Consider the following 27288-nt stretch of genomic DNA (forward strand, 5'->3'; position numbering starts at 1 on the left):
ATTATGATACTGAGCCATGCTGGATTGCAGGAATGGCAGGCAGCCCAGTGACACAGGGGCAAGGCAGCCAGCTAGAAAAGCAGCTCCCCTCTCCTGCAAGCATCCTTTAACTCTTTATATTTTCGTTGTTTCTCTCTGGTACTCATAACTACCCGAAGTTATGTTTTTGCTGACTTATAACTGTTTCCTTTACTATAACAAACCTCCACAAGGCCAGGGACCTCAGCCATCTAGTTTATTTCTGAGTCCCCTAAGCCAGGGGCAAGGGTTCAGTCAATTACTAAAGGATTCAAGAAAAGGCTGTCATTGCTGTCATTATTATCAGCTCGCGGTTGTGCATGGGTTGGGTGGGAGTTCAACAGGGCCAGGACAATTTCTAAAAGGTCTGATTCTGTGCCCAAAAAAACTCTGTCACCACCTATAATCTGGAATTCTGAAAATAAAAAGTCAGGCTTTTCTTTTCTTTTTATTGAGACAGAGTCTCGCTCTGTTGCCCAGGTTGGAGTGCAGTGGCGTGATCTCGGCTCACTGCAAGCTCTGCCTCTCCATTTCACGCCATTCTCCTGCCTCAGCCTCCTGAGTAGCTGGGATTACAGGCGCCTGCCACCACAGGCTAATTTTTTATATTTTCCATAGAGACGGGGTTTCACTGTGTTAGCTAGGATGGTCTTGATCTCCTGACCTCATGATCCGCCAGCCTTGGCCTCCCAAAGTAAGGCAGGCTTTTCAATGATCATTGTCTTTTATGATTTTTAACAATGATACAAATCTGGTAGATGCTAACATGTTCCATCTGACATCTAAAAAAATCAAGAAGCAGACCCATTTTATAAGTAAGCATCTTTTATAATCTTAATAAAGTTTGTCATGGGAAGAGGTTTGTGAGAGGCGTCACTTTCCATCCTGCTTTGAAACTTAATGCATGTTACACATAAATAGTTCCACCCTTATTTGAGGTTTTGCTTTCCGAGGTTTCAGTCACCCATGGTCAACTGTGGTCTGAAAATATTACATGGAAAACTCCAGAAATAAACAATTCCTAAGTTTCATATGGCGTGCTGTTCTGAGCAGTGGGATGAAATCTCTCACCATCCTGCTCTGTCCTGCCTGGGACTTGACTCGTTCCTTTGTCTAGCGTATCCAGGCCATCTATGCTGCCCATCCATCACTCACTCAGTAGCTGTCTGGATGATCAGAGATCAGCTGTCATGATATCAAACGGCTTGTGTTCACAGAACCCTTATTTTACTTAATAATGGCCCCAAACTGCAAAAGTAATGATGTTGGCCCATGGTTATAATTGTTCTATGTAACTATTAGTTGTTATTAATCTCTTTCTGTGCCTAAGTTATTAATTACACTTTATCGTAGGTACGTATGTATAGGAAAAAAATGAAAAAATGGTATATATAGGGTTCGGTACTATCCAAGGTTTCAAGCATTGACTGGGGGTCTTGAACTGTATCCCCTGCATATGAGGGGGGACTGCTATCATTCTGAAATTAAAATGTGGTAAGGCCATGCTCAAGGGACTTGGGAGCAACTGGCGATTTTGACTGCTACTTATACAGAGCAACGCTGCCCACGTCCCTGCTTTGTCTGATGGCCAGCAGATGGAAATGTATGGTGTCTGAATTAAAGGTAAGAAAAGCAAACATACGGCTTCCAACTCTGGAAAACGTTCTAGAAACTGTGCGACGTAAGTCACGATAGACTGCTCATCCGGTGTGTCAACCATGATGTCTGTCGAGAGAGACACAGGAATTAGCAGGAGATACAAACACACACGCTTTCAATAGTATTCCTGGATGCCTGATGGGGAAGAATCCCAAAGATCATTGAGGGTTTTTTCTCTTTATTTGCCACTTGAGGAACTTTAGGCTCAAAGAGGGTGAATCACTTGACTGAAATCTCACAGCTGGCTGAAGAACAGAGAAGCAAGGACATAGTATCTAGGGGTTCTTATTCCCCAAATCCTGTCCCTTCTTCCTTGCTGTTTTAGTCCCTTCCACAGCGAGCAGCCAGCTCACTGCTGGTTCAATGGGCAAGGACGGTGAACCAGGCAGCCTACATATGGTACAGGGAGTCCTACGTTAGCCTAATCCACGTGGAAGGCAGCTTCCCAGAGACAGCCAAACCATTTAAACAGGCATGGACTCTTCTCCTCTGTCATTCTGCTAATGAAACCTGGTCCTTAAGGAAATAATCTGGGATGCACATCGAGCTTTATTTACTAAGATGTTCAATGTGGTGTTGTTACATATAAAAGGAACTATTTCAGAAACAACCTAAATGTCTACCTAGTGAAAGAGCTAAGTACATTTTTTTTTTTTTTTTCGGAGACAGTCTGGTTCTGTCACCCAGGCCAGAGTGCAGTGGCACGATCTCAGCTCACTGCAACCTCTGCCTCCTGGGCTCGAGCGATTCTCCTGCCTCAGCCTCCTGAGTAGCTGGGATTACAGACTGTGCTACCACGCCCAGCTAATTTTTGTATTATTAGTAGAGATGGGGTTTCACTTTGTTGGCCAGGCTGGTCTCGAACTCCTGACCTCAGGTGATCCACCCGCCTCGGCCTCCCAAAGTGCTGGGATTACATGCGTGAGCCACCACGCCTGGCCACTAAGTACATTTTACTATGCCCACTAGATGAACTATTACGCAGCCAATAAAAATATATAATAATACATTGTAGCAGTATGTAAAATACTTATGAGATAATGTTAAATAAAAAAGCACAAAATTATACATACAGTAAATGATACCAATTATGTAAAAATACAATTAGAGGCATAGAAAATATTGGAAAAATATCCATATGATCTGAGTGGTAGAAATATAGGAGACAAAATCTTCATTGGATTTTTCTGCATTTTCCAGATTTTCTATATGGGACGGCAAGTGGTACATTTGTAAAAAAAATTAGTAGAAAGAAAGAGAGAACCACTGCTACCTTCTGGCTCCAGGAGCCTGGGGATGTGCAGGGCATCCTGTGCGATGCTGAAGGCCTTCTCTAGATTTTCTCGTGTGGAATTTTCCAGGGCCTGTTTCATGTCCACTAGGCTGGGGTCAATGGCCTTAACCACGGCCAGGAAAGCCAGCCCACTCCTCCAGCTGCCCGCAAAGTCCTGCACCGCCACGCCGTACCTGAAGGAAACACAGCAGTGGCAGCCAGGTTGCTGGTTAGGAAACAGACTGAAAGGAGCAAGGGCAGCGTGCAGCAGCCGCGTGGGTTTCTGAGTGGGGCAGAGCTGCCGACCTCGCCAGGTGAAGATGCCTTGGTCCCTGAGCATGGGAGAGCTGCCCTGAACCACTCACATGTCCATTTCCAGCCAAATGGAGTAGGAGGGTATACATTAAACAAAGAGGTGAAATAGGACCCTGGGCTCCCCAATTCCCAAACACATAAAGGACCAACTGTATAGACCATTTCTTGTATCAGTAACGTTGAAAACATAACAAGGACGTGCTGGGCCATAAAAATGGAACCAGAAAGACACAAGTTTGTGCCTCAGCTGTCCCCTGTGCTTCCAGTGCCATGGCCTTGGGCAAGCCAACGAGCTCTCTGAGCCTCAAACTCCACACAGTGAACTTGCTGGGGCTTTTGTGGGGAAAGTCAAGCCTGGCCCCAGAAGAATGGCCATGTCATAGGGTCAACCTAATATGCAACGTTGGGAGCCCAAGAAAGCCACTCACTAAATGACAGCTACTATTATCAGTAACAGAAATAAAAGCATCATTGTAAAAGTGAGGGGCAGAGAGCTTTCATTCTATTTTGTAAAATGGAGGCTGCCTCAATTTTTAAAAGTAAAAGTGAAGGACAAAAGGGGAGAGAATCCTGCCAGGCACTAATTTCCTTTAGAATCCATCCTGTGACTCCACCAATCCCTCAACCGTGGTCAATGAATTCTCTCAAAACAACAACAACAACAAAAAACCCAAGCACCTTTTTATTTAGAAATTATTTAAGACCCAAAAGAAGTTGCAAACACAGTACAGAGAGTCCCTATTCTTTCCCCAGCTTCCTCCAGGGACAGCATCTTATGCTACCAGGGTATGTTATCCAAACCAGAACACCAACATTGGTCCAAGATAATTATAAATTAAGCTATAGACTGCATTTGAATTTCACATTTTCACAGGTGTTAATTTTCATGGGGGTGGTGTACAGATTAATGTAACCACCATAATAGAGAAACAGAACTGTCCCATCACCCCAAGACACTTCCTCTCCCTTACAGTCACACCCTCCTTCTACCCTAACCCCTGACAATGAACCCTTTTCTGGTTGCTTTGTATGTAAACAACATTTCATGGTGGTTCACATTTGTCAGTTTCAATCCACCCCGTGTGATCTCTCCATCAAAACTCTAAAGGTCCAGCCTCTCTTCCCTCTTATATTTCCACACACAGGGGAGAAAGGAATCAATATTTGTGACGTGCTTAACACGGGCTGGCACTGTGCAAGGTGCTCTTTCATGGATTTCATGGATTTTGCCTAATTGTCCTGGAAGGCAGTGAGTGACAGGATACCATTTGCAGTTGGGGCTTGGAAAAGTAAATGATTTACCAGGATCTCAACCAGTCTGTATGTTGAGGAGCTGGGGCAGCCTCAAGTTGGGTAGGTTTCCACCACACTGGTCTGGCATGTGTGCCCATGGTCCAGGGGCTGTGGGCCTGCTACTGGTAAAAAGGCCTGATACAAAACTGCTCAAATCACTCTGCTGCTGGCGTGGGGTGACTCAGGGCCGGAACTTGGCTCCAGTTCCCGTCTCGATTTTGGAAGATCTGACCTAGCTTTGAGTATATTACAGCCTTTATTATTACTATTTTTAAAGTAGGTACAGACTCTGGAAGACACCCTGAAGCTTAAATGCATACAAGTCACTAAAATCCAAGAGACATGCCCCTTTTGGGAGACAACACGATGAAAGTCCCTCTGATCTGTATTCAAATCTTCTCATCAGCTTTATGCAAACCAAACATTCTACAAACTGCATTTTGTGTGTACTGCAAAACCAAGAAAATGCAGTGTTTCCTGTTCTGATATTTATTTATTTATTTTTAAGATGCAGTCTCGCTCTGTTGCCCAGACTGGAGTGCAGTAGCACTATCTCAGCTCACTGCAAGCTCTACCTCCCGGGTTCACGCCATTCTCCTGCCTCAGCCTCCGAGTAGCTGGGACTACAGGCGCCCATCACCACGCCCGGCTAATTTTTGGTATTTTTAGTAGAGACAGGGTTTCACCATGTTAGCCAAGATGGTCTTGATCTTTTGACCTGGTGATACACTCGCCTCAGCCTCCCAAAGTGCTAGGATTACAGGTGTGAGCCACCGCGACTGTCCCCCTTGTTCTGATATTCTATATGAAGCAATGGGCACATACATAACTGGCACCTTAATAAATACTAGTTCTCCTTTCTTCTGCCTGAAAGCAGCTAGTTAAATGAAGTGGTGTGGGGAGAGGGGCTGCAGCTTACTTTCTCGTTTTCCTCTGCACCCACGCCAACAGGGCTTTGATGGCCTTCCTCTGGTCTTTCACGGATATTGCCACGCTCCTCTCTGCAGTGGGTGTGGGTGGGAAGGATGAGTCTGAGTCTGTGCCCCCTGAGCCAGGGGACAAGCTGGAAGATGGAGAGTTTCTGCTGAGGTTGCCTGTGAGCTCCTTAATCTGGAAGGAAAACGGCATTTCAGACCCCAGCAACAGACCCACCCTCTCAGCAAGCCCCTTGTCTGGTGGGTGGCCACATGAACCGTGGCTGGAGGGAACAGCTCATGCAGAATTGGTTCTCTGAATGCCAAGAAACCTTTTCTGATGGCTGTGGCAGGGGACAGGCAGTACTTGCGATGGCCTGTCCATTTCGTGTGGCTTGTGGTGCACGTAATTACACCATACAGGGAGGACTATCTTTTCCTGGAGTCTTTCCAGCTCCAGCCAGCACTTTGTATCAGGTCTTCCTGACTCAACTCGACCACCCCTTTCCTCTCACTGCCCATCACTCCCAGACTTCACTGAGCTCTTTCAAGCCCCACTACCTCTGCTCATCCTGCCCTTGCTGCCTCAATGTCCCTTTCCTCCGTGAACTCCTCTCATGAGGACTTCTGTAAGACATGCAGAACCCTAGGCTCTACACCAGAGCTGTTAGAATCAGAATCTGTTTCAATATCACCCTTAGGCAATTCACACACACAGTAGGTTAAGTCTAACTTAGTTTGAAGGATGAGTAGGAAGTCTAGCGTACTCCTACTCATCCTTCAAAACCCAGCTCTGGTGTCACTTCTTCCAGGAAGTTTTCCTTACTCCACTCCCCCATCTGAGCTAGCTGCCCCTGCTTGGAGCTCTAGCATCACCCTCTGCCACATAGGATTGACTTGTCTGTGATCCCAAAGGGTCATGAGGGCAGGGCGTTTTACTTTCAGCACATGGCACCTTGGAGAAACTCAATAGACATTTGTTAAATAAAAAAATGAAGTCCTAGGGCGGTGGATTTAAGTTCTTGACTTTTACTACATCTTCAGGATGTTTCCAGAATCTCTGAGGAAGTTTAATAACAGATAGCAGTAATTGAAGCACACATATAACACATGGTGGCTGCTGCTGCTTCTTTCTTCTTCTTCTTCTTTTTTTTTTTTTTTTTTTTTTTTGAGACAGGATCTCATTCTGTTGCCCAGGCCGGAGTGCAGTGGCATGATCATGTCTCACTATAGCCTTGAACTCTCAGGCTCAAGTAATCCTCCAAACTCAACCTTCCAAGTAGCTGGGACTACAGGCACACACCACTATGCCTGGCTAATTTTATTTTTTGTAGAGGTGGGGTCTTGCTCTGTTTCCAGGGCTGATGTTGAACTCCTGGGCTCAAGTGACCCTGCCGCCATGGCCTCCCAAAGTTCTGGGATTGCAGGCGTGAGCCACGGTGCCTGGCCCACATGGCTTCTTTTGATGCTCACCACCTATTATGACCACTGCTCCCATTTCACAGACACAGAAACTGAGGCTCAGAGAGAGATAGTCTTTTTTTTCTTTTAAGTTCAGGGTTCACCCAGAACAGGAACTACTGTCTCCAGACCTTGTTTGTGCTCATGCTTCTCTGAAATGCAGGCATTGAGCCAAAACCCCAAGCAAATCATGCCCAGGTGGATCACTTTCACTCTTGGGAGGGTAATCGAACAGTGAACCACGAGTTTCTATTTCAAAAGCGAGTGGGCTCTAGAAAATGAGATACCAGCTCTCTCCTGACAGGGAAATGAACTTCAGCACAATTTAAAATATTATCTTCTCATGGCTTGATGGGTGCAGCAAACCACCATGGCATGTGTATACCTATGTAACAAACCTGCACGTTCTGTACATGTACCCCAGAACTTAAAGTTTAATAATAAAAAGTAAAATAAAAATAAAATGTCATCTTCTTACTCCAATCACAGATCCAGTTCTTCCTCTATAAAATCTGCATTTCCAATTAGAGGCTGAAGTTGCAAAGAACGGAACAATAAGGTCTCGCCTGTTATTCTTCTTCCTCAGGCATCTTTAGTATAAGCTCTTTAATCATCTCTAAGGAACACTGAGTGATTTCAGCAAAGTAACTCTACCAAGTTCCGTTTTTGGTCAGGAGTATTTCCCTAGTTCTTGCAACACTTTAGAACAAAGTTATTTTTTGAAGTAAATATTTAACTCTTCCAGTCCCAAGAGGATGGCTATTCTCTTCCAGAGAACTCACACCACTTTTAAAATCACAGGGACTGTAGCAACCAGATTCTTTCTGGTGCTTTTTCAGTGAGTAGAAAAGATAAAATCTGCCATAAACTAAGCCTCACTGCCTCCTTCGATCTGGCCCCACTCTCTTCTGCGGCGCTCAGCAGACACAAGATCATGATTGTGTGTTTTGGAAAGGAAATGATCTTACCTGGAAGAAGAGGATTATGTTCCATATCAGCCCAAGAACCAAAGAAGGGTTGCCATCTGCTATTTCTGCTGCATCAATGCTAACCAGTTTTACCTGGAGGGAAGCAATTTATGAACTTAAAGGGGGGTGTCCAGGGAGGATAACACATGTTATTTTCTGGTTCTCTGTGTGTGTGTGTATGTGTGTGTGTGTGTGTGTGTGTGTGTGTGTGTTTGCATAAGCCTGTTTTTCTTACTTACCCTGCCATTCTCAAGGACACTCAGCATGCAAAAGTGTATTTAATTAACACATACATAGCACTTACCATGTGTAGCCTCTATTCTAAACTCCTTCCAGATATTAACTCATTTTATACTCACAATAAACCTATGATGTAGGTGTATTAGTCCGTTCTCACATTGCTGCAAAGATACTACCTGAGACTGAGTAATTTATCAAAGGAAAGGGGTTTAATGGACTCCTCACATGGTGGGGGAAGCCTCACACTCATGGCGGAGGGTGAAGGGGAAGCAAGACACATCTCACATGGCGGCAGGCAAGAGAACGTGTGCAGGGGAACTCCCCTTTATAAAACCATCAGATCTCAGGAGACTGATTCACTATTATGAGAACAGCATGGGGAAGACCTGCTCCCCTGATTCAATGACCTCCCACCAGGTCTCTCCCACGACACTAGGGAATTATGGGAGCTACAATTCAAGGTGAGATTTGGGTGGGGATACAGCCAGACCATATCAGCAGGTACTTCTATTGTCCCTCCCGTTCAGGTGAGGGAATGTCAGAGAGGTTAAATATAACATGCCCAGCATCACACAGCTGGTAAGGTTTCAGTCATTCTTTTCCGAGAGAGACGGAGAATGTCTGGTAGGTCTGTCTGCTACACAAACACCACCACACATGGATTTAGCATGTCCTTGGAACAAACACAGAGCACCGACAGGAGCAATCACGGACGGTGGGTGGGTGAGTTGACTGCTAATTAGAAATAGTAGACTGGGATAAGGTTTATGCTCAGGGTTTCTGCACCATTAGAAAATATCCCACTGATGAGTTGAAATGTGCCTCTTGCAGAAACACTTAGCTAAGGTCTTATCTATGTGTTTAACTATGTTCTGACCACAGAATGATGCTCTTGATAAATCCCTGAGGCCAACCTGGCATCTGGACCAGCAGCATCTGCATCACTTGGGACCCCTGTGTTAGAAATGCTCATTCTCTCCTATGCCTACAGAATCAAAAACTTCATGGGTGGGCCCAGAAATCTGCATTTTGACAAGTGCACCAGGTGATTCCAGCGCATGCTCGGGTTTGAGGATCACTGCCCTAAGTCATCAGTTCATTCCACAAACAAAATCTAAGCACTGGACACAGATTGGGGCTCTGCAGACCTCTCTAAAAAGGGCCAGAGAGTAAATATTTAAGGCTTTGCAGGCAACACTGGTGTCTGTCACATTTTTTTCTTCTTTCTGAACAACCTTAATAAAGCAAAAGTCATTCTTCAGGAGAAAGAGAGGAGAAATAAAGTCAAGATACACTATCAGGTCCACACTGCAAAATTCTGCCTGGCAGACTGGGGAAAGAGAACCTGAAAAGATCATCTCATACAAAACCTTTTTCTTTTTCCTCTATTTCTTTTCTCTCTCTCTTCCCCTCATGGCCTTTTAACCTGTCTGACATGGGTCTCTGATCCTGAGTTTGTCATGGGTTTCCGACAACATCAATCAGTTAGGCCTGGGCTTTCCTAATCGAGGGAGAGTTCTGGGTTCCCTAGCTGCAGCCTGTTTTGAGAGCAGATGCCAAGAATATAATTCAGACAACACAGGCTCATCACTGGCAGGTCGGAGGCCAGGAAGGAAGCTGTCAATACTGTGAATGACACAGTCGATCAAATTCAGGTCCAATACTGCGTCCACATTCATCACGAGCACACGTCCTGCATGATGGATCACCCATGAGAACTCACCTGCTCATCTCCTAAGCCTCTGCTCTGACAGCTCCTTCTGTTTCTGTGGCTTTACTGAGCACATTCCAGTCCAAGGGAACCAAAGCTGCTAGTCAGCTTGATCACCCCCACCTTCCCTTTCACCTGGGGGAAGCCCAAATGGCAAGTGACAGCTGTGGCCCTCTAAGCTGAGGTTTCAAAGTCAGGAGACAGAGCTGCCTCGTAGGGATGCCACAAACACCATGGTGCACCATCCCAACAGGGGAAGGGCAGGGCTGAGCAGGGAGCCGCTGGCTCTTGGGAGCGCCATTTAGAGAACAAAACCCTCCTGAGGTGCCTAGTTCCCTCAGAGAACTGGGCTGAGGGAAGGTAGTGATTGCAGGCGGTACAAGGTCCCAAAGAGCAGATATTTCCAAAGACCATGGCTTGGGTGCCCAGCCGCCATTTTGTTTTTCGTGGTGAATAAAAAAGTTAACAGCCAGACTTCAGTTAAGAGCTTCAGGGACAATGTTTTCCTCCTCTTGTTCCTCCTAACTCAGCTGGTTTTGCCAGACTGAAAACAAGCCGAAGAACTGGTTTATGGAAATATTCCCTCTCCCTCCTCGGCTGGGAGAAGGTGGTATCACACCTAGTTATCACATGTCGGGTGATAACTCAGGGGCCTGCTGAGTGATAAGGGCCATCCCGAGAATGGAGAGTGCTTTTCACAGGTCAGTTCCTTTAGTGTTCACAATATGCCCATTTTAGAGATGAGGAAGCGCAGGTTTAGAGAAGTTGAATAACTTGCAAGTCCCAGAGCTGGTCCTGTGGGGTAGCCCATCTCTGACATGGGCATAATAACTGTGCTCTGAGGCGCGATGAAACGTCCTCCCTGCTGAGCCGCCCCTACCCATGTGTGAAGAACGTGGAGAAGAGTTCCAGGCACAGAAAAAGTTCATCAGAGTCTAGAAAGTTACATCAAGATAGGGAGAATTTTATACTTTTTTTCCCCCTGGCTCATTTAGCCCCCCTCTTCCCCTTTTTCTCCCATATTCTGTTCCAAGAGAAAGCTTTACCCTCGGACATGCTTGCCATACTCTTATTCAAGGGAATGAAGGAGAAAACGTGAACTAAGTTATAAATATTTGAGAGCCAGTCAGCTGCTCTGCCTTTCCACGACTGAACGTCCATCAGAGTTTTAATCCTGATGGCTGTCAAGTGGGTGGGCACGGAGTCAGGGACTATGTTCCCAACGGAGGGGTCATCTGAGTGATTTCTGTGAAATTTAAGCTTAGTTTAATCTGACCATTTTAGATCAGTCTCCGTCTCACACTTCTCTTGCGACCAGCACTGAACTTCAAATGACATCCTTTTCCTAACAGGACAAGCTTGTGTTAGCAGGATGTGCTTCAAATACTTACATTGCTATCTTCCAAAAACTTCAGTGCTTTCGCTATGTTGTTCAACCGAAAAATGCGATGCGACGAGGATTTGTATTCGTGCAGCTATAAAACAGAACAGAACAAAACAAGCACATTACACCCACGCAGGCACTTCACAATGCCCAGCGGTGCTGCTGGGTGTGCTTTGCTTTCTTCACGTGAAAAAGTTAGGGGCTCACAACTAAAACCCACCTGGAATGCATCCAAACTCACACAGGTGCCTCTCAGGACATACAAATGTGACATCAGAGAGCTCTCAAAGGTCGGCCTTATTTACAGTACTTGGGATTTAACTCACTGAAGTTGGTGAGTTGGGGGGAACCGAAGTGGGTCAACAAGGGACAAATTTGTCAATTTTTTCTCTGGGACCCAGCTCCTGGCTTGTTAGATTCCTCCCTTCTCCTGAGACCCTCCGTAACATGTTCCCTTTGCTGAACTGCTGCTTGTGTTAGGACAGGGAGCACTGGCTGCCAGCATCACTGCTCAGCTGCTAAATCATCCAGCCAAGGTCCTCCCCAGTGGCGGCAGATGTTTCTGTTTTCTAGCCAAGAGTTTTGTGGACAGTTATCCCAGGTCGAAAGAGAGAAAGAGGCAGAGAGATGTCTGCGGAAGCTAAAACTCTGACAACATTAGCTCTACATACCAGGAATGCCATCACAGCCAACTCACCCTGAACTGAACCGCATCGATGCTCCTCCAGGTTGGGGGAAGACTGTATTACAAGGAAAACCAGTGGGTCAGTTCTACCAGGTGTGAAGTGCCAGGCCACGCTCATGGGGAAGTGGAGGACTGTTCTTGGCTGGGCTCCAGAATCAAAGACTCCCTGTGGAGGCCCACCAAGGACACAGTAGCTGGTGACCAGGGCTCTGGCAATAAAGTGGGGAGCCTGCGTTGCTGGGAGCATAAACAAGGGACTAGAAGGTACTTTTTCAGGAAGTCCTTTGGGGACCCTCCTCATGGCGAGACCCTCTAAGAAACCAAATACCGTTGAGAATTCATCACATAATATTGCATAGCCCTCTGCGGGCGCTGCTAATAGGTATCTTGTGTTTTGCCACTGGGAAAGTAAAGGTGGGAGGGTTAAGAGGTCTGATAAGATACCAGCTACATTATATCTGAGAAGAGAAGCAGGGACTCTTGACTTTAGACCTACAGTTAAGGATAGACCCAGGACATTCTGTGCTGGCTGAGCTATGGTTTGGTAGAGTCGTGACCCCATTGCTGCACCTTTGTGTTAGGTACAATGGGTTGCCAAGGCCAAATCAAACACTGGACTCTGGAACAGGCTTTCTCAACCCTGACACTTCTACCATTCTGGGCTGGATCAGTTTGCCCCCTCATGGAACATTTCATCATGTCTGGGAGCTTGTTAGCTGTCACACATGGGGGTGATACTGTTATTTAGCAGTTAGATACTAAATGTCCTGTAATGCACAGGACATCTTCCCACAACAAGAAACTATCTGACCCAAATGTCAACAGTGCCAAGGCTGAGAAACTCTGCTGTCTGTGAAGAGAACAAGGGCCAATCTGCACACAGCAGACAGATGCAACATGGAGAAGTCTGGCTAATGTCCAAAGTGGAATGAACGTCAAGACCAGTTGGCTCAACTTCAATCATACTTAAAAGAATGTTCTAGAAGCCAGCAGTTCTAGTTTTAGCCTTAGGGTGGTTGATAAAAGGCCTTTTTCTTCCAATTTTTCCAATTCTTAGCGATCATTCTAGTTTACATAATGGCTGGCTGGCTAAATTTTAATTGTTTAGTTCTAAACTTAAGCCTTAACAGACTCACCGAAAACACTAGGCATTTATTTTCTAAAATACATTGACTTAAAAAAAAAAGTACTAGTTCATTCCACATGATTATATGGCTCGTAGGCACTAATGAAAAAAAGTCACCGCTTCAGAGTTTCTTAGTATAGGGTATGTCCAGGTATTTGTGTTGAAAAGAAAACCTCAACAGCGTTTTCCTTTGCATTTTCTTTCTTTCTGACCCTGCTGTAACATACGTACCAGATTCCGCCCAGACAGGACTTCTAACAAAGCCATTAGGATTTTGCCATCTTGTATATCGATGAATAAATCTTTAACTTCTAGAGGTGGGTTGCACTTTGAAAGAGAAGGGAAGAAAGTAGCCAATTAGCAACCTGTGTAATCCACAAAGCTATTTTCAGAGATGCAGCTTTCTGCTCAAGAGAAAACTTCCAAACATCCAGCTGTGTTTACAGGTAGAAATGCCCATCCAAGGAGGTAGCAGGCCCATCCCCCTGCAGGTGATACCCAGGCAGCAGTGCACAGCCACTTGGCAGGAAGGCTGCAGAGAAGATTCACCAACAGGGGACTGATCAAACAAGTGACCCTTGGGGGCCCTTCAAACCGAAGATCTCAGATCCCAAGTTTAGATCACATCCACATGCTTAAGGGCAGAAAGAAATGGCATATCTTGACTATATCCTTCTGTAGAATAAACAATTCTATGAGGGCTTATGTGAAATTACCTAGTGCAAGCCCTTCATTTTATTTTATTTATTCTTTTTTTTTTTTTTTTTTTGAGACAGAGTCACGCTCTGTCACCCAGGCTTAGGAGTGCAGTGGCACAATTTCGGCTCACTGCAACCTCCGCCTCCCGGGTTCAAGTGATTCTCCTGCCTCAGCCTCCCGAGGAGCTGGGATTACAGGCACCTGCCACCATGCCCAGCTAATTTTTGTAGTTTTAGTAGAGACGGGGTTTCACTGTGTTGGCCAGGCTGGTCTCCAACTCCTGACCTCAGGTGATCCGCCCACCTCGGCCTCCCAAAGTGCTGGGATTACAGGCATGAGCCACTGCGCCTGGCCGCCCTTCACTTTAGACTGGGGAAACTGAGGTTCAAAGAGGATGAGTGATAGTCGCAGCATTTGGTCAAGCTAGCTGTTCGGTATTGTCCTGTTTCCTGTATCCGGCCACAAGGGCCGAACGCTAGCGTACCCTAGATCTACAAGGCAATGACAAGACCCTGGGCCAGTTACTCTCCAGGCTTCAGTCCGGTGTCAGCAGCATCTCCAAGACCGCTTTAGTCTTCAAAAGTGTGCCCTCCTGAGGTGCCCGTCATTGCTTCACCAAGATTTAGACCAAATTTGGAGGTGGTGGGACCCTTACCAGAGGAAGCCAGGAAAAGGGGCTGGTGTGTGAGAACTGGCTAGGAGGGCGGGCAGCTGGCAGGACGCAGCTGACCTGCTGAATGGCTTGATGGTTGGGTGAAGGGAAGGATCCTTTCCTCACCTCACGTGTGTAGGCTCACTAGGAACTCAAAGGTTCAGAGGTCGATTTACATGTCCATGTGTATGTGTATTTATATGTTTAGGTACAAAAGCAATTCAAGCTCATTATTACACATCCAACTTATTAAAGTTGTACCAAAAAAAAAAAAAAAAAAAAGCTGCATACTCCTCCTCTATTCCTCCACAAAATCCAACTTCCTGAGATAAATCAACATTGCACCTCTCACATGAGCCAATGAGAAGCAAGGCCGTTAGACACACCTGAGTTCAAAGCTAAGTTCTACCTTGACAGCAACTTGGCCTTGGGCATGTTCTTTAACCTCCCTGGGGCTAACCTGACCTTGCACACTTGCACAAAGACAGTGTACTTGTCTGCAATGTCAGGTGAGGAATCTGACCCTCGTCAGAGGGCTGGGCTGGAATGCAATGAGATCATGCAGGTAGGGAGCCTGGCACAGCACCCACCTGCCCAGCCCAGGACCACCTGCTGACTGCTAAGTGGCTTGCTGCCTGCAGAGCCTTGGATGCCCTCCTCAGGAAGACATTTCATTCAGAAGGCGTATGCCTTGTGGCCATCAGTGGAAGGGAGACGTCCTCAGTTGGCGGCCCCTTCGTAGTGAACGGCTCTTGAAACACCTTCTCTCTGCCCCACTCGCTCACTTTCTGGGTTCCCTGGGTCAGTAAACAGAAGCCCCAGCCTCCGTTCCTTCTCGCTAAGGGAAAACGCAATTCCCTAAACAGGATCTGGAGTGTGGAGGGGGGCCTGGGAAGGAAAACAGACAGAAGCCCCCTGGGCTTTCCTCTCTGGGCCTAGACCTGGAAGGGGGTCTGCTGTCCAGGTGGTATCCACTAGGAGCTTGGCTGGACATGGCTGAAAGAACTGGCTGGAACTTGTGGGTTAGATGTTCCAGTGTGAGGATTTGCAAACTCTGTTCCCTGGAACCTTAGACTTCAGCAGAGCAGCTTTAGGATACCCTATGGGAGAGAGGGGGGTGGAGGAGGCAGCTGATCCCACTGCACCCGCTTTAATCAGAGAGGCTCAGCTCCTACTGGCCTGTACAGTCAGCCCTCAGTATCTATACGGGATCGGTTCCAGGACTTCCCTCGGGTACCAACATCTGCAGATGCTCAAGTCCCTGATATATAATAGTGAATATTTGTATATAATCTATGCACATCCTCCCATATACTTAAAATCATTTCTAGATTACTTATAATACCTAATTCAGTGTAAATGTGATATAAATAGTTGTTATACTCTATTGTTTAGGGAGTAATGACAAGAAGCAACTCTGTACATATGCAGTACAGATGCAGTTTTTTTTTTCTGAATATTTTTTATCTGCTGTTGGTTGAACCCACAGATGTGGAACCCCAGAGGAGGAAGGGTGACTGCGTTTACGGTTCTAGGTAACGCTTTGCTTGAAGAAAGATTTCTACTGTCTAAACAAGCTTGATAATAACTCCTCTTAATCGCAACAGAATCTCTGGGAGCAGGGTCCAGAAACTTGCATTTTTCTTCTTCTTCTAGAATCTTCTTCCTCTTCTTTTTTTTCTTTTTTGAGATGATATCTTGCTCTGTGGCCCAGGCTGGAGTGCAGTGGCGTGATCACAGTTCACTGCAGTCTCAAACCCTCAGCTCAAGTGATCCTCCCATCCCAGCCTCTTAAATAGTTGGAACTACAGGCATGTGCCATCATGTCCGGTTAATTTTTAAAACTCTTTGTAGAGATGGAGTCTCTCTGTGTTGCCCAGCCTGGTCTCCAATTCCTGGGCTCATGTGATATCCTCCTGCCTTGGCCTCCCAAAGGGCCGGGATTACAGGCATGAGCCACCATGCCCAGCCAAAACCTGATTCTTAACAAGCTCCCACCCCAGCATGAATTCCCTGTTTACCTTTTTGTACTGGGGGCTTTGGCAAGGTTAGAGCAGCTGGTCTGGGTGCTCTCTCTGCTCCTGGGTACAGGGAAGGCTGGGCATTCACATGGGAGACAGGATTAATGGGGCGTGGAGCTCCTGAGGCCAATGGGAGGGTGGTATCCATAACCAGCCAGAGACCCAGGGGCAGGAAACAGTGGAACTGTGGCCCAGCCACCCTTTCCCTGTGGGAAAGCCTCCTTCCCGTGGCAGCCATGGAGGGCCTGTGTTTCATTTTTTATGGAGGAAGGTGGCATTTCCTTACCCTTTATACGAGTCCCTTTACCCCCAGTTAGTCAAAATACAGGGCAATTCCACCCGCAGGTGCATAGAAAAAGGCTTCGCTTCAAGGGCAACAGCGACTTTGAACCAAAAGGCAAATTATTTTCTTTGCAAACTGCTGCAGCTCCTTGGGCACATTCCACCCTGAGCATGACGGGATCAGGTTACTGAGGCTCTTACGGAAATGTTATTCCTGTTAATGCGAGGCAGAAAATGCCAGACCCAAACAAAATACCCCCTGATAAATGGACTAACAAAATTTCCAGTTACCAGCCCTGGCCGTAGCCAAGCCTTACTTCTGAGTTAAACCTGAAGAATAATTTCCATTGACAGTTCCTGTAAGAGCCTCAGCAGCAGCAGCAAACAAGGCCTTGGCCAGAGTCCATCCTGTGAGATGGCAGGGGGAGAAATTGAACCGGCGCCAGGGAAAACACTTCTTGGGCCCCAAACGCTCCGTGGGCTTCATGAGATCGGTATGGCCGAATAAACAGCACCCCCAAGGCTTTCTTCATGATCTAACTCCTTCAGTAAATTAAGGAATTTTTCCAGAAGCCAGAGACTCAGTAAATATTTCTGACAGCCTTCAAATTGCAGTTAAGCCCAATTCACCGAGGAGTTCCTGGGTTTCCTTTACATGAAAGGTTGTTCTTGAAAGTCTCAAGGTTGGAAACATGGCTGTTAATTTTGCCCTGTTTATTAGACATCAGTTTCAGGCGCTATCTGATTTATCTTCAGAGTGGGCGCTACCCACCTGCCCTGAGACAGGGGCAGGAACTTGGCCAGGGAGAAAATCCTTGATATGATAAATGCGAACAGAGGTTCATTTGGGGCGGTGAGTGGGTGCGGGGATATTCGCCACATGATCCTCTGTACTTTTCTGTATTTATTTATTTTAATTTTAAAAAAAGAAAGAAAGAAATATTCCATGGCTCTAGCGTGTCCCCCAGCAGGAATTTCCAGCTACCCTGACACACATCAGGCATTAATTTAAGAGCTCAGTGATCTCAGGTTTGGGGACCAGTTTTCCTTTTTTTCCCCCCAACAATAACACTTCACTTCAGGAGCATTGCCGAAAATGTGCCAATAATCAAAACAACTGGCAGATGATTCATAAGCTTCATGTGCGACACAATCTTTCACCTGTAGAGTTCAGGATGCTCCAGGTGAAGTGGTGGCACTGCGTCACACGTTCTACACGTGGGGAGTAGAGGTGTGGGTGGCCGAAAGCCTGCTTGGGCAACATCCTAGACCTAAAGGTAAACTATGGGAATTAGAATTGTGGTCAATAGCTCCACTTCCTAAAAGCCACATTTATTTTCTCTGCTTTCTAATCATTTCAGTGATTTCCTCTGAGAACCTTTCTTTTGTGTTAACCATAAGGGCAGTCAATAGTTACTCCCGAACCTTTTGTTTTGTTTTTTGAGACAGGATCTCGCTGTGCCGCCCAGGCTGGAGTGCAGTGGTGCGATCTCGGCTCACTGCAAACTCCACCTCCTGGGTTCAAGCGATTCTCCAGTCTCAGCCTCCCCAGTAGCTGGGACTATGGACATGTGCCACCATCCCCAGCTAATTTTTGTATTTTTAGTAGAGAGGAGGTTTCACCATGCTGGCCAGGCTGGTCTCAAACTCCTGAACTCAAGTGATCCACCTGCCTCGGCCTCCCAAAGCACTGGGGTTACAGGCACAAGCCAATGCACCTGGCCTCTCTTGAACCTTTTAAGAGGAGGAGAGAGAAGATACACCTACAAACACGAAAGTGGGGTGCTCCTAGATTAAACAGAATTGAGACTACTTGCTGGGTATAGCTGGAAAACCACATAGTGGTGCTTAAGGAGAAAGAGGTGAAGTGAGTAGATAAAAATCAACTTCCTAAAAAACAGAAAAATCATCTCTCCTCTCCCAGCCCCAGGCCCACAGTCTTGAGGTCCATCCAACCAGGATGGCTGAGATTTCTGCCCGCTCCCATCCCCCTTCTCACCCAGGACTCTTCATCCCTTCCCATCACTGCCTCTCCTCTGTGGCTCTTCCTTTAGTCTCTTTCAAGGGGGGGAGCTGATTCAGCTGCTTTTGTTTTACGGAGTGTGCATGAGATGCTTGCAGACAAAATGCAACTCAAAACAGCCAGGTCAAAGAATGCAAGAAAACAAACAAACAGAGGAAGAGAAGGGCTACTACGCCGAATACAGAGGAGAAGCCACAGAAAGCCCAGGAAAGCCACGTTATGTTTCCGTGCCTGTTTCCTCCTTCTGATAGGAGAGCGTAATTCGAATCGTCGTGAGGATGACAGGAGACATGGCACATGTATGGCACTAGGCAGGATGCCTGATGCAGAGTGATGTACATCAAAAAAGCCAGGCAATATTATTATTACTATTATTATTATTATTAAATAGCAACATGATGTGACTTTAGAAGGAAATCTAGCTTTGTCCAAAGATAATCAGAGTTCTTGCAAAAATCAATCCAAATACCTACAAATGGCTCTTGGCTCTTCACAGAGCCCGGTTCTGGCAATCGAGATGCGCACCTGTGTTTTAGGCCCAATGACACCTGATTTTCAGGTGTTGGTGTGTTCAATAATGTATGTCTTCCACCACCTGCTCAGATTCCTACTTAAAGACAGACCCTCTCTTTCCTTCCCTTGACAAGACTGATGATCCCAGGAGGGCAGACTGTCTCAGCCATCTCTTCCCAATCCTGAGCTTCGTAACCGGCAGGGGGAGACACTCATAAACGTTTAAATGAATGAACTGACAAAAAGAGCACAGGTCATCAGCTCCCGCTCCACTCTCCGGAGCTGTAAATTCAGTTACAGATGAATCAATCACTTAGCAAACACCCAAGTGCCCCATTACCTTTTCTAGATGTAGATTTATCCATCGAGTAAAGGTCCTCTTCTGCACATTTTCCCTCTCAACTGAAAACAAAGCAACACCGTTAGCTGGGAGAAAAAGAAATACATGCAAAATCACACCTTCCCCTTCCCAAGGGGAGATTCTAGGTGGAGGGCAGATAGAACCCCAGGGTGTCCCATGTAAGAACAGAGTCCTTTCTGGAAGGGGTTGGCAAGGCCTTACCTGGCACCCAGAACCCATGCTCCCCAGCCCAACCCCTGAGCATCTATGTAAACCCATAGATTCAGACACACAGAACAAAACGTTCTCTGCAACCCAATTCAAACATTGAGACATCTGACAGTTCGAGCTAAGAAGCACTGGTGAAAAAACTACAAATCAACCCCACAAGAGGCTGTAATGGAACTGCATAGCCACCCAGTGGCAGTGATGGGCATGAGGAGATGGGAGAGCGCAGTCAGGGTCGAGGTGGAGTAGAGTCAATAATTAGGAATTGGATAGGGGGCTCTGGAATGTGCCACAGTCTGGTGAAAGGGATTGGACAGCCCAAGATCAGACTCTGAGCCCTGCCATCTCCCAGCTTTGTGTGCCCGGGCCAGACCCCGACCCTCATGTCTGATCTGCACACTGAGGACAAGGAGCTCACTCTCCAAGCTGCTCTAAGGACACCCAGGCTCCTGCAGAGCCAGCTCCACACAGTCCCTGGCACAGGGGCTGCCAGCGGTTTTTCTTTGTAGCTATTATTTCTAGAGTCAGGGCAGACTTTGTGCCCTCCAGGAATAAAGAGTTCTGCAGACATTTGCTGCTGAGCCAAAGTGAACCAGAAGGACATAAACCAGGAACAGACTCCTTCTCCCAGGGGAGAGCATTACACAAAGAGGCTTCTTAGGAAAGACCTTTCACTGTCAAGGGCGACTGCCATCCACCGAGCACTCACTGTGTCCCAGACACTTTGTTTCCATTCATCTTTAAACCTTACAACAGGGGTCCCCAACCCACAGGCCAGGGACCAGTACTGGTTCGCGTCTGTTAGGAACTGGTCAGCACAGCAGGTGGTGAGCAGCAGGGGAGCGAGCATGATGGCCCGAGCTCCGCCTCCTGTCAGATCAGCAGGGCATTAAATCTTCATAGGAGCATGAGAACATTCCCCTCACCCATGGAAACATTTTCTTCCACAAAACTGGTCCCTGGTGCCAAAAAGGCTGGAGACCACTGCCTTACAACACCCCCTGCAAAGTACAAACTAGTATTTTACAGCTGAACAGAATGCAGCTCAGAGAGGTTCCAGTGACTTGCTCAGCTGAAGAGGCAGAGCTGGGAATCCCCATCCAGGTCTGCCAGCTCCACACCAGCCAGAACCCTGGAAATGGAAGGCTTGAGTTTGGATTCCAGCTATTCCAATCATGGTGAAGGTGTCTGCAATAGTCACACAGCGATTTTTTAAAAACATACTGAGCACTTACTATGTGGCAGGCACTGACCTAGTGTAATTTACATGGATTAACTAATTTAATCCTTACAACCATCCTCTGTGGCAGGTGCTATTACGACCTTCAGATGGGACAGTCGTGCTCAGGGAGATGTAATGTGTCCAAGGTCACACAATTAATAGTAAGGTTGTCATTTCTGTTTTACACATGAAGAAACGGAGGGGCAAATAGTTAATAAACAGTCAAGGTGGAACTCTGGATTCTGTGCTTTTTCTGTTCTCTCCTGAGTTCTGTGGCCTTCGCTGTCTTGGGCCCTCGAGCACCCGGAGGGTGTTCTGAGATGGGCCCAGTGCCAGTGTCTGGGTGAGGGTGCGTGGTGGCCTGAGGCTGCAGCCTCCTCAGCTGTGAGCTGCCGGGCCTCCAGGAAACTTCCTTCAATATCTGAGCCAGACGTCTCCTCAACTACTCAGTTCTGGATTTCAACATATTGAAAGACCATATCACATATACCTAAAACTGTTTCACATTTCTTTAGCAATAAGAAAATAAGAGCCAATTTATCTCCTGCAGGAGAGCAAAGGCTATGGTTTTCTGAAACAATGGGACTTTTTTCCTCTTGGCCTTATTATTTGGTAGAATGTGGCACCCATAAATCACGTTTCAATATTATGCCTTACAATCTTTTTAACTGAAGAACCAGCGGACAGTAATTACGCACATCACTGCTTTTCTGTTTCCTCCTTTTCTGGAAGGGAGGGTCACTGGCTAGTAGGCATAAGAATTAAAGAACGAATTCTAGTAAACTGTGTTTCATGGGTGAGAGGGAAGGGAGAAGGAAAATAAGTTAATAGAAATGAGGTTGGGAGGAGACATCTGCTGAGACCCGTGAGTACCAGAGTCTTGGAGACTCCTGGAAGCTTGAAGAGTATCTGTCCCAAGCTCTATCAGAAATCCTCCAGTTTGCAATATGGATCCACCTTAATCTCTCTGATGGCTACAGTGTTTCCCATAATCTGGGTGTTCCCCCCATGGATGGACATCAAGGCTACTGCCCATTTTTCACTGTTTCCAGCAATGCAGAAACAAGCATTGTATGAGCATCCTGGTGCATGGTTCTTTGTGCACAAATAGATGAATATATTTCTTGCCCATGACAACTAAAAGTGGAACTTTTGGGTCTTAGGGGTAGGCACATTAAAAATTTTAATAGCTACTTCCAAATTGCCCTCCCACAAGGCTGTCCCAGTTTATGCTTTTACCCCCACCTGTCTTTAAACAAGTTTATGGGGACCGTAAAGTATTTACACACACATTCAAACACTCAGGCTGGTTTCTCCATATGGCTTCAGAGAGAACAAGGTATATCCCCTGAAACAGAAGTGCATTTAGTAAAAGCCTCAGAGAACCTGGGTTAGGTTGCTAGTTTAACTGCACTCAAGGGTGTAAATGAGGAGATGGGTATCTGACAGTCTATACATAACTCATCTATCCGTCTATCCATCCATCCACCTACCCATCCATTCATCCATCCATCCATCCATCTATCCACCCATCCATTTATCCATCCATCCATCCATCCATCCATCCATCCATCCATCCATCCATCCATCCAATCATCTATTCGTCCTCCCAGCTGATATTTATGCAGTAATTACCATATTCTAGAAATTATGATAGGTTCTCTGGGCAAAACCAGAGATGAAGAATTAAGCATTCATGGAATCTGCACTCCAAAAATTCACAGCCAAATAAGTAAAAGAGAGAAAACACGGCTGTCACAAGGTGCACATGCAAGGAGCAATGGATTAGAGTGCCGAAGGCTGACAGGAACTGGAAAAGCTGACTTCAGACCCCATGAGGTTCTCCTGCAGGGCCCTAAGAGGACCTGCTGGCAGAACTGGAACAAGGCGGGGGGTGGCCAAAAGCAAAGACTCTGTTTTAACCCTGTCCTGATTCATAGCCAACCCCTCTGGGGTTGGCTTCACTTCCGTTCTAGCCAAAGCCAGCAGGCTGACCTGAGCACAAATCAGCTTCAACAGCAAAGCTAACCCACAGAGGGGGACGGGGCTGACGGAAGGACCCCAGGGGACCCTGAGACAACTCCAAATAGCAGACAAGTCCCAAACTGAAGCAGAGTGTGGACACCATGTTATCCGGACCTAAAACTGGGACGCATTGCTCAATACACAGGAGAGCCTGCGAGAACTCAGGCTGCCCCAGAACATCCACTTCAGCGCCACGCACCACTGGCTGGGCGACCTTGGGCACATCTGCAATTTTCAAAACACCTTTGCCTTGGTATCCCCTCCACAGAATGAGGTTGGCCATGCCTCCCTTACAGGAATGCTGTGGAGATGAAATGATATCACCCCAGAAAGCACCCCCACAGCCGCTGCCGCAAGCAAGGCCAGTTTCCTCTACCCCCGAGTCCCCCAGCATTGCTCTGGTCACCGGCGTTTTGACTGGTGTCTGGACACGAAGGTCTGCGGCTCTTTCATGGCCTTCTCCGCTTTGGGATGCCCACCCCACATCCTGCAGACTCTTTCTACTTCTGGCCTGCCAAGACTCCATAAACTTTATATAGTTTCCATAAATCCAACGGCCCCTTTTTTCCTATCACATTGTAAAGGTGTAGGAAACCATTTCTCTGGAAGGGCCTGGCCTTCTCACAGTGTTTGTGAGGCCCGGTGTGGGTTTACTGGGCAAGAATAGAGTCATAAAAGTGCTGTAAAATCGCCATCCCTGGCTCTGCCTGGCTGGCCAGGGTGCCCGAGTGCTGGGTCGGGTGGAGGAACAGGAGCTGGCTAGGCCTGGACTCCAGGGGCCGAGACAGAAGGGAGGGAGACCTGGCCCTGGCTCAGCCACATCAGCCCAAATTCCTAGGTGTGTCTTTAGCTCTGCTTTGCCATGAACGGATCACTTGAAAATGGGAGGTGGGGCATTCCTCTCTTCTCCAGGCTGTCTGTGGCTGGCTCAGGAGTTTGGAGTCACAGAGGAAGGGTTGCAGGCACTAGGAGTTAAAATGTTTATTTACAGTTGTGGCTTTTTGTCTCTATGTCCACATTTGCCCCAAATCTACTTTCTACATATTGATAATACTTCTGCTCTTTGCTGCCCAGGAGAAAGTCTTGATGGGTTTATCTGCTCATAAAAAATTATAAGCTCATTGTAAAAAATTAAAATACAGAAAAGCATAGAGAAAAACATCTAAAATTGCTTGACATTTCATTATGCCCAGAGAAAACACACACATACTCTCTCTCACACACATACACACACACACACACACACACACACACAGCAAGCACATGTACTGCTGTATACAATTTAAATGTGATCAGTAAATGGCTCAGAGTTTCTCAACATGTGGCCCACATGGGTCACTAATGTCATGAGCCTCTGGGATGACAGCTAAGATGCTAATTCCTAGACTCTAGACCTACTGCCTCATACTGGGGCCGGGGCCTGGGAATCTGCATTTAACCAGCTCTGCAGTTGATGAGGATGTACAGTTTGGAAACTTAAATCTTAGCCAGAGGAGATGATTAGCATCATTTTTTGGTCATCTTTGGGTGAGGCAGAGAATGACAATGAGCATCTCAGCCTGGCAAAGGATAAAGACCAGGCAGTCTAGAACCAGACACACAGGCTCCACCACGGACCCCAGGCTCAACAGTCACTTGAAACAATTAAGTGAGATATTGCAAGGGGAATGGCTTGTGAGCACTGGGCCAAAAAACGGTCATTTTCCTGTCCTTCTTTGTCTAAAGGGCTCTTCCTGACAATGGCCATCTCCAAATGGCTTTAGTCACTGAATTCATACAGTTGGGCAGAATCTGATTCTTATGAGAGGTGTCTTGCCTAGGCGGACAGAATTTCCACGTGGGAGCCGTATTCTTTGACGTCCATCCAGACAGGTCCATTAGGGCCAGTGTTTCCAGCTTCAGAGACGCTGCTTGGGAGAGGGGAGGGAGAAAAGGGGGCGAGCTGTGGCTTCATCTCTACATGCACTCACCCCCATGCAGGAGGCGGAGGGGTACCAGGCTCCCTGAACCTGCCACCAGGATGGGTGAGCTGCAGCACAGCGTGGGGGGCAAAAAGCCCACCTTCCCTCTGCCATCAAGCTGCTGCAGAGAAGGAGACGTTTGAATGGGTGAGCCTGCCCTGCCAACCAGGGCAGTGAAGGTCCCTCAAGGGAGGTGCTTGACAGCAGCCGCCACTTCCCACGCAATAACTTGTCTCTTCTGTGAGCCTCAAACATTCCTGCACAGCTGCTCTCACGTGGTCCCTGTTTTACAGGTAAGGAGTCGGAGGCACAGGGAGCTTAGGAGCATGGCCGCTCAGATAAATGCCAGGATTTGAATGCATGACAGCTGAGGTGCTGCACGGAGCACCTCCCACTGCTCTGCAGCACCCTGGGGGTGTCTGCTCTTCAGCCAGGCTGGGGGGTCTCAATGCTCCAAACCCCCCTCCAGGAAGTACTCTGGCCTCCCAGCTTTCCTCACCCCATGCCCCCACACAGAACATCTCATGCAGCTTGGAATCCCTCAAGGCCTGGCTCTCAACCAGTGGTTCTCAGCCAGGGGTGACGGCTCCAGGGGACATCCCACAATGCCTGGAGATATTTTTGATTACCAGGACTGAGGGGAGGGGCTGCTGGCATCTAGTGGGCAGAGGCCAGGGACATTGCTCCACATCCTGCCATGCACAGGACAGCCCCAGATCACTTGATGACCCAGCTCAGAGTGGCAGCAGTGCCGGGTGGAGAGGACATCAGGGGGGCCGTGTGACCACCCCACATTGCTCCTATCTCGACCTTTCTCCCACAGAAGACAGAAAAGAGTTTTAGCAACAAGAGGGCTCTGCCAACAAGCCCCTCTGAGTGACCTTGGACAATGTCAGTTCTGTACTTGGGGCCTCAGTTTCCCCATCATAAGTGCTTAAAAGATGCAGCCATGGCTATGATTGCTCATTTTGGATAAGTTACTGGACTCCCCTGTAAAATGGAGATAATGATTCCCTCCTAGGGCTACTGAAGAGACAATGAAGCCTGTGCACGCCGGGTGCAAAAAAAGTTGTGTAGTTAACAGGCTAATCTGTTCTTCCAATTGACAGCACTTCACGGCCATGCACAGAGGCCCTGCAGATGGGCAGAGTGCCTTTCGCAGTCCTCACAGAGCCAAGCGCCTTTAGACAAGTAGACCCGGCACCTGCAGAGGCTGGGAGGAGCCAGCTGGAGGCAGAGCTTGGGGCAGCAGAGAAGGTGGTTCCCACCTGAACCCCAGGGGTTATGTGTGTGTGCCAGGGGATCACACACTAAGGACTGGGACAGCATGGTCACCTGGCAGAGAGGGACTGGCTACCCTGTGTTCTCTCTGTCACCACTGGGAGGATCATTTGACAGTGAAGGTCCCCATCCACTGTCCGGGAGGCCAGGGGAGGGAGGGTGGCAGGAGGCCTCACACTTTGCAACTTTACTCCAGTTTTGTGCAGAGGCAAGAACACCTTGGCACCCACCTGCTCCCATGCCCCAGGCGTCATTTCCCAAGAAGCCCAGCACTGCACAGCTGTCTCAGCACCAGAGGACAACCGCAGCCCCCATCGGTGGCAGGCTCTGGGGGCTTCCCTGATGCTCCCTGGACTAGAAATCTCTTGCCCAACCTTTTATATAAGTGACCTCCCGAGATGCTTTACATGCACTTGCTCATTCTTGGTCTGAGCTGACCTCTGCTCTCTGGGAAACCCCTTCTCCTCCTTGCCCAAGGATTCCTTTTCTCCATGGCTCAGATTCTTTCTAACTGCAAGGGTCCTTCTTGGCTCACATCAGCCACACAATCTCACTCCATCAGCTTGAGCGGGCCCCTGTGGATCTTTAAACCAGATGAAAAAACATCTTTCCTCTCTCGAGCCAAGTGAGGCAGCCCAGCCAACTGGCCCGCCCTCCTGACCACACAATGGCGAGCCCTGCCCCACTGACGGTGTGTAGAGGAGCCAGCCCTCGGACAGCCCCTGCCTGCCCCTCTAGCCTCGGCACTGCTGACTCCCACAGCCCACTGCCACTCCTTACTCCTGGCATGGCCCAGCGCTGCTTGGTGGTTTCGCTCCTTTCCCCATCTTTCAACACCTCCCAGAAACACAACCTCATTACATGGCCTCATGCTGGTTCACTTGAGAAATAAAACTCAGAAACAAATTAAATGGCAATTTCTTTTTAAACAAGAGAGGGGCCAGGCTTCACGAATACCAGGCCAACGTCCTTCGGTTCCGACTCCTGGGGGCCA

At 47.5% G+C, this 27288-nt stretch overlaps 1 protein-coding gene across 3 annotated transcripts in view; it reads right to left on the reverse strand.

Moving 5' to 3' along the window:
* CLMN (calmin) overlaps window positions 1–27288 on the reverse strand; it is a 133411-nt gene that overhangs the window by 15366 nt on the left and 90757 nt on the right. For 2 of the 3 annotated variants that reach the window (XM_010353700.2, XM_010353701.2), the window contains exons 2-8: window positions 19578–19639; window positions 13279–13374; window positions 11244–11327; window positions 7902–7994; window positions 5478–5668; window positions 2951–3144; window positions 1661–1743 (exon numbers count right to left, since the gene is read on the reverse strand). In XM_010353700.2, coding sequence (XP_010352002.2) covers window positions 1661–1743; window positions 2951–3144; window positions 5478–5668; window positions 7902–7994; window positions 11244–11327; window positions 13279–13374; window positions 19578–19639 — 803 coding nt within the window. The remainder of the gene's footprint in view (window positions 1–1660; window positions 1744–2950; window positions 3145–5477; window positions 5669–7901; window positions 7995–11243; window positions 11328–13278; window positions 13375–19577; window positions 19640–27288) is intronic. The other variant, XM_030931459.1, reaches the window with a different exon arrangement.

This window comes from Rhinopithecus roxellana, chromosome 5, assembly GCF_007565055.1.
Source record: "Rhinopithecus roxellana isolate Shanxi Qingling chromosome 5, ASM756505v1, whole genome shotgun sequence".
NCBI classification, from domain to species: domain Eukaryota; kingdom Metazoa; phylum Chordata; class Mammalia; order Primates; family Cercopithecidae; genus Rhinopithecus; species Rhinopithecus roxellana.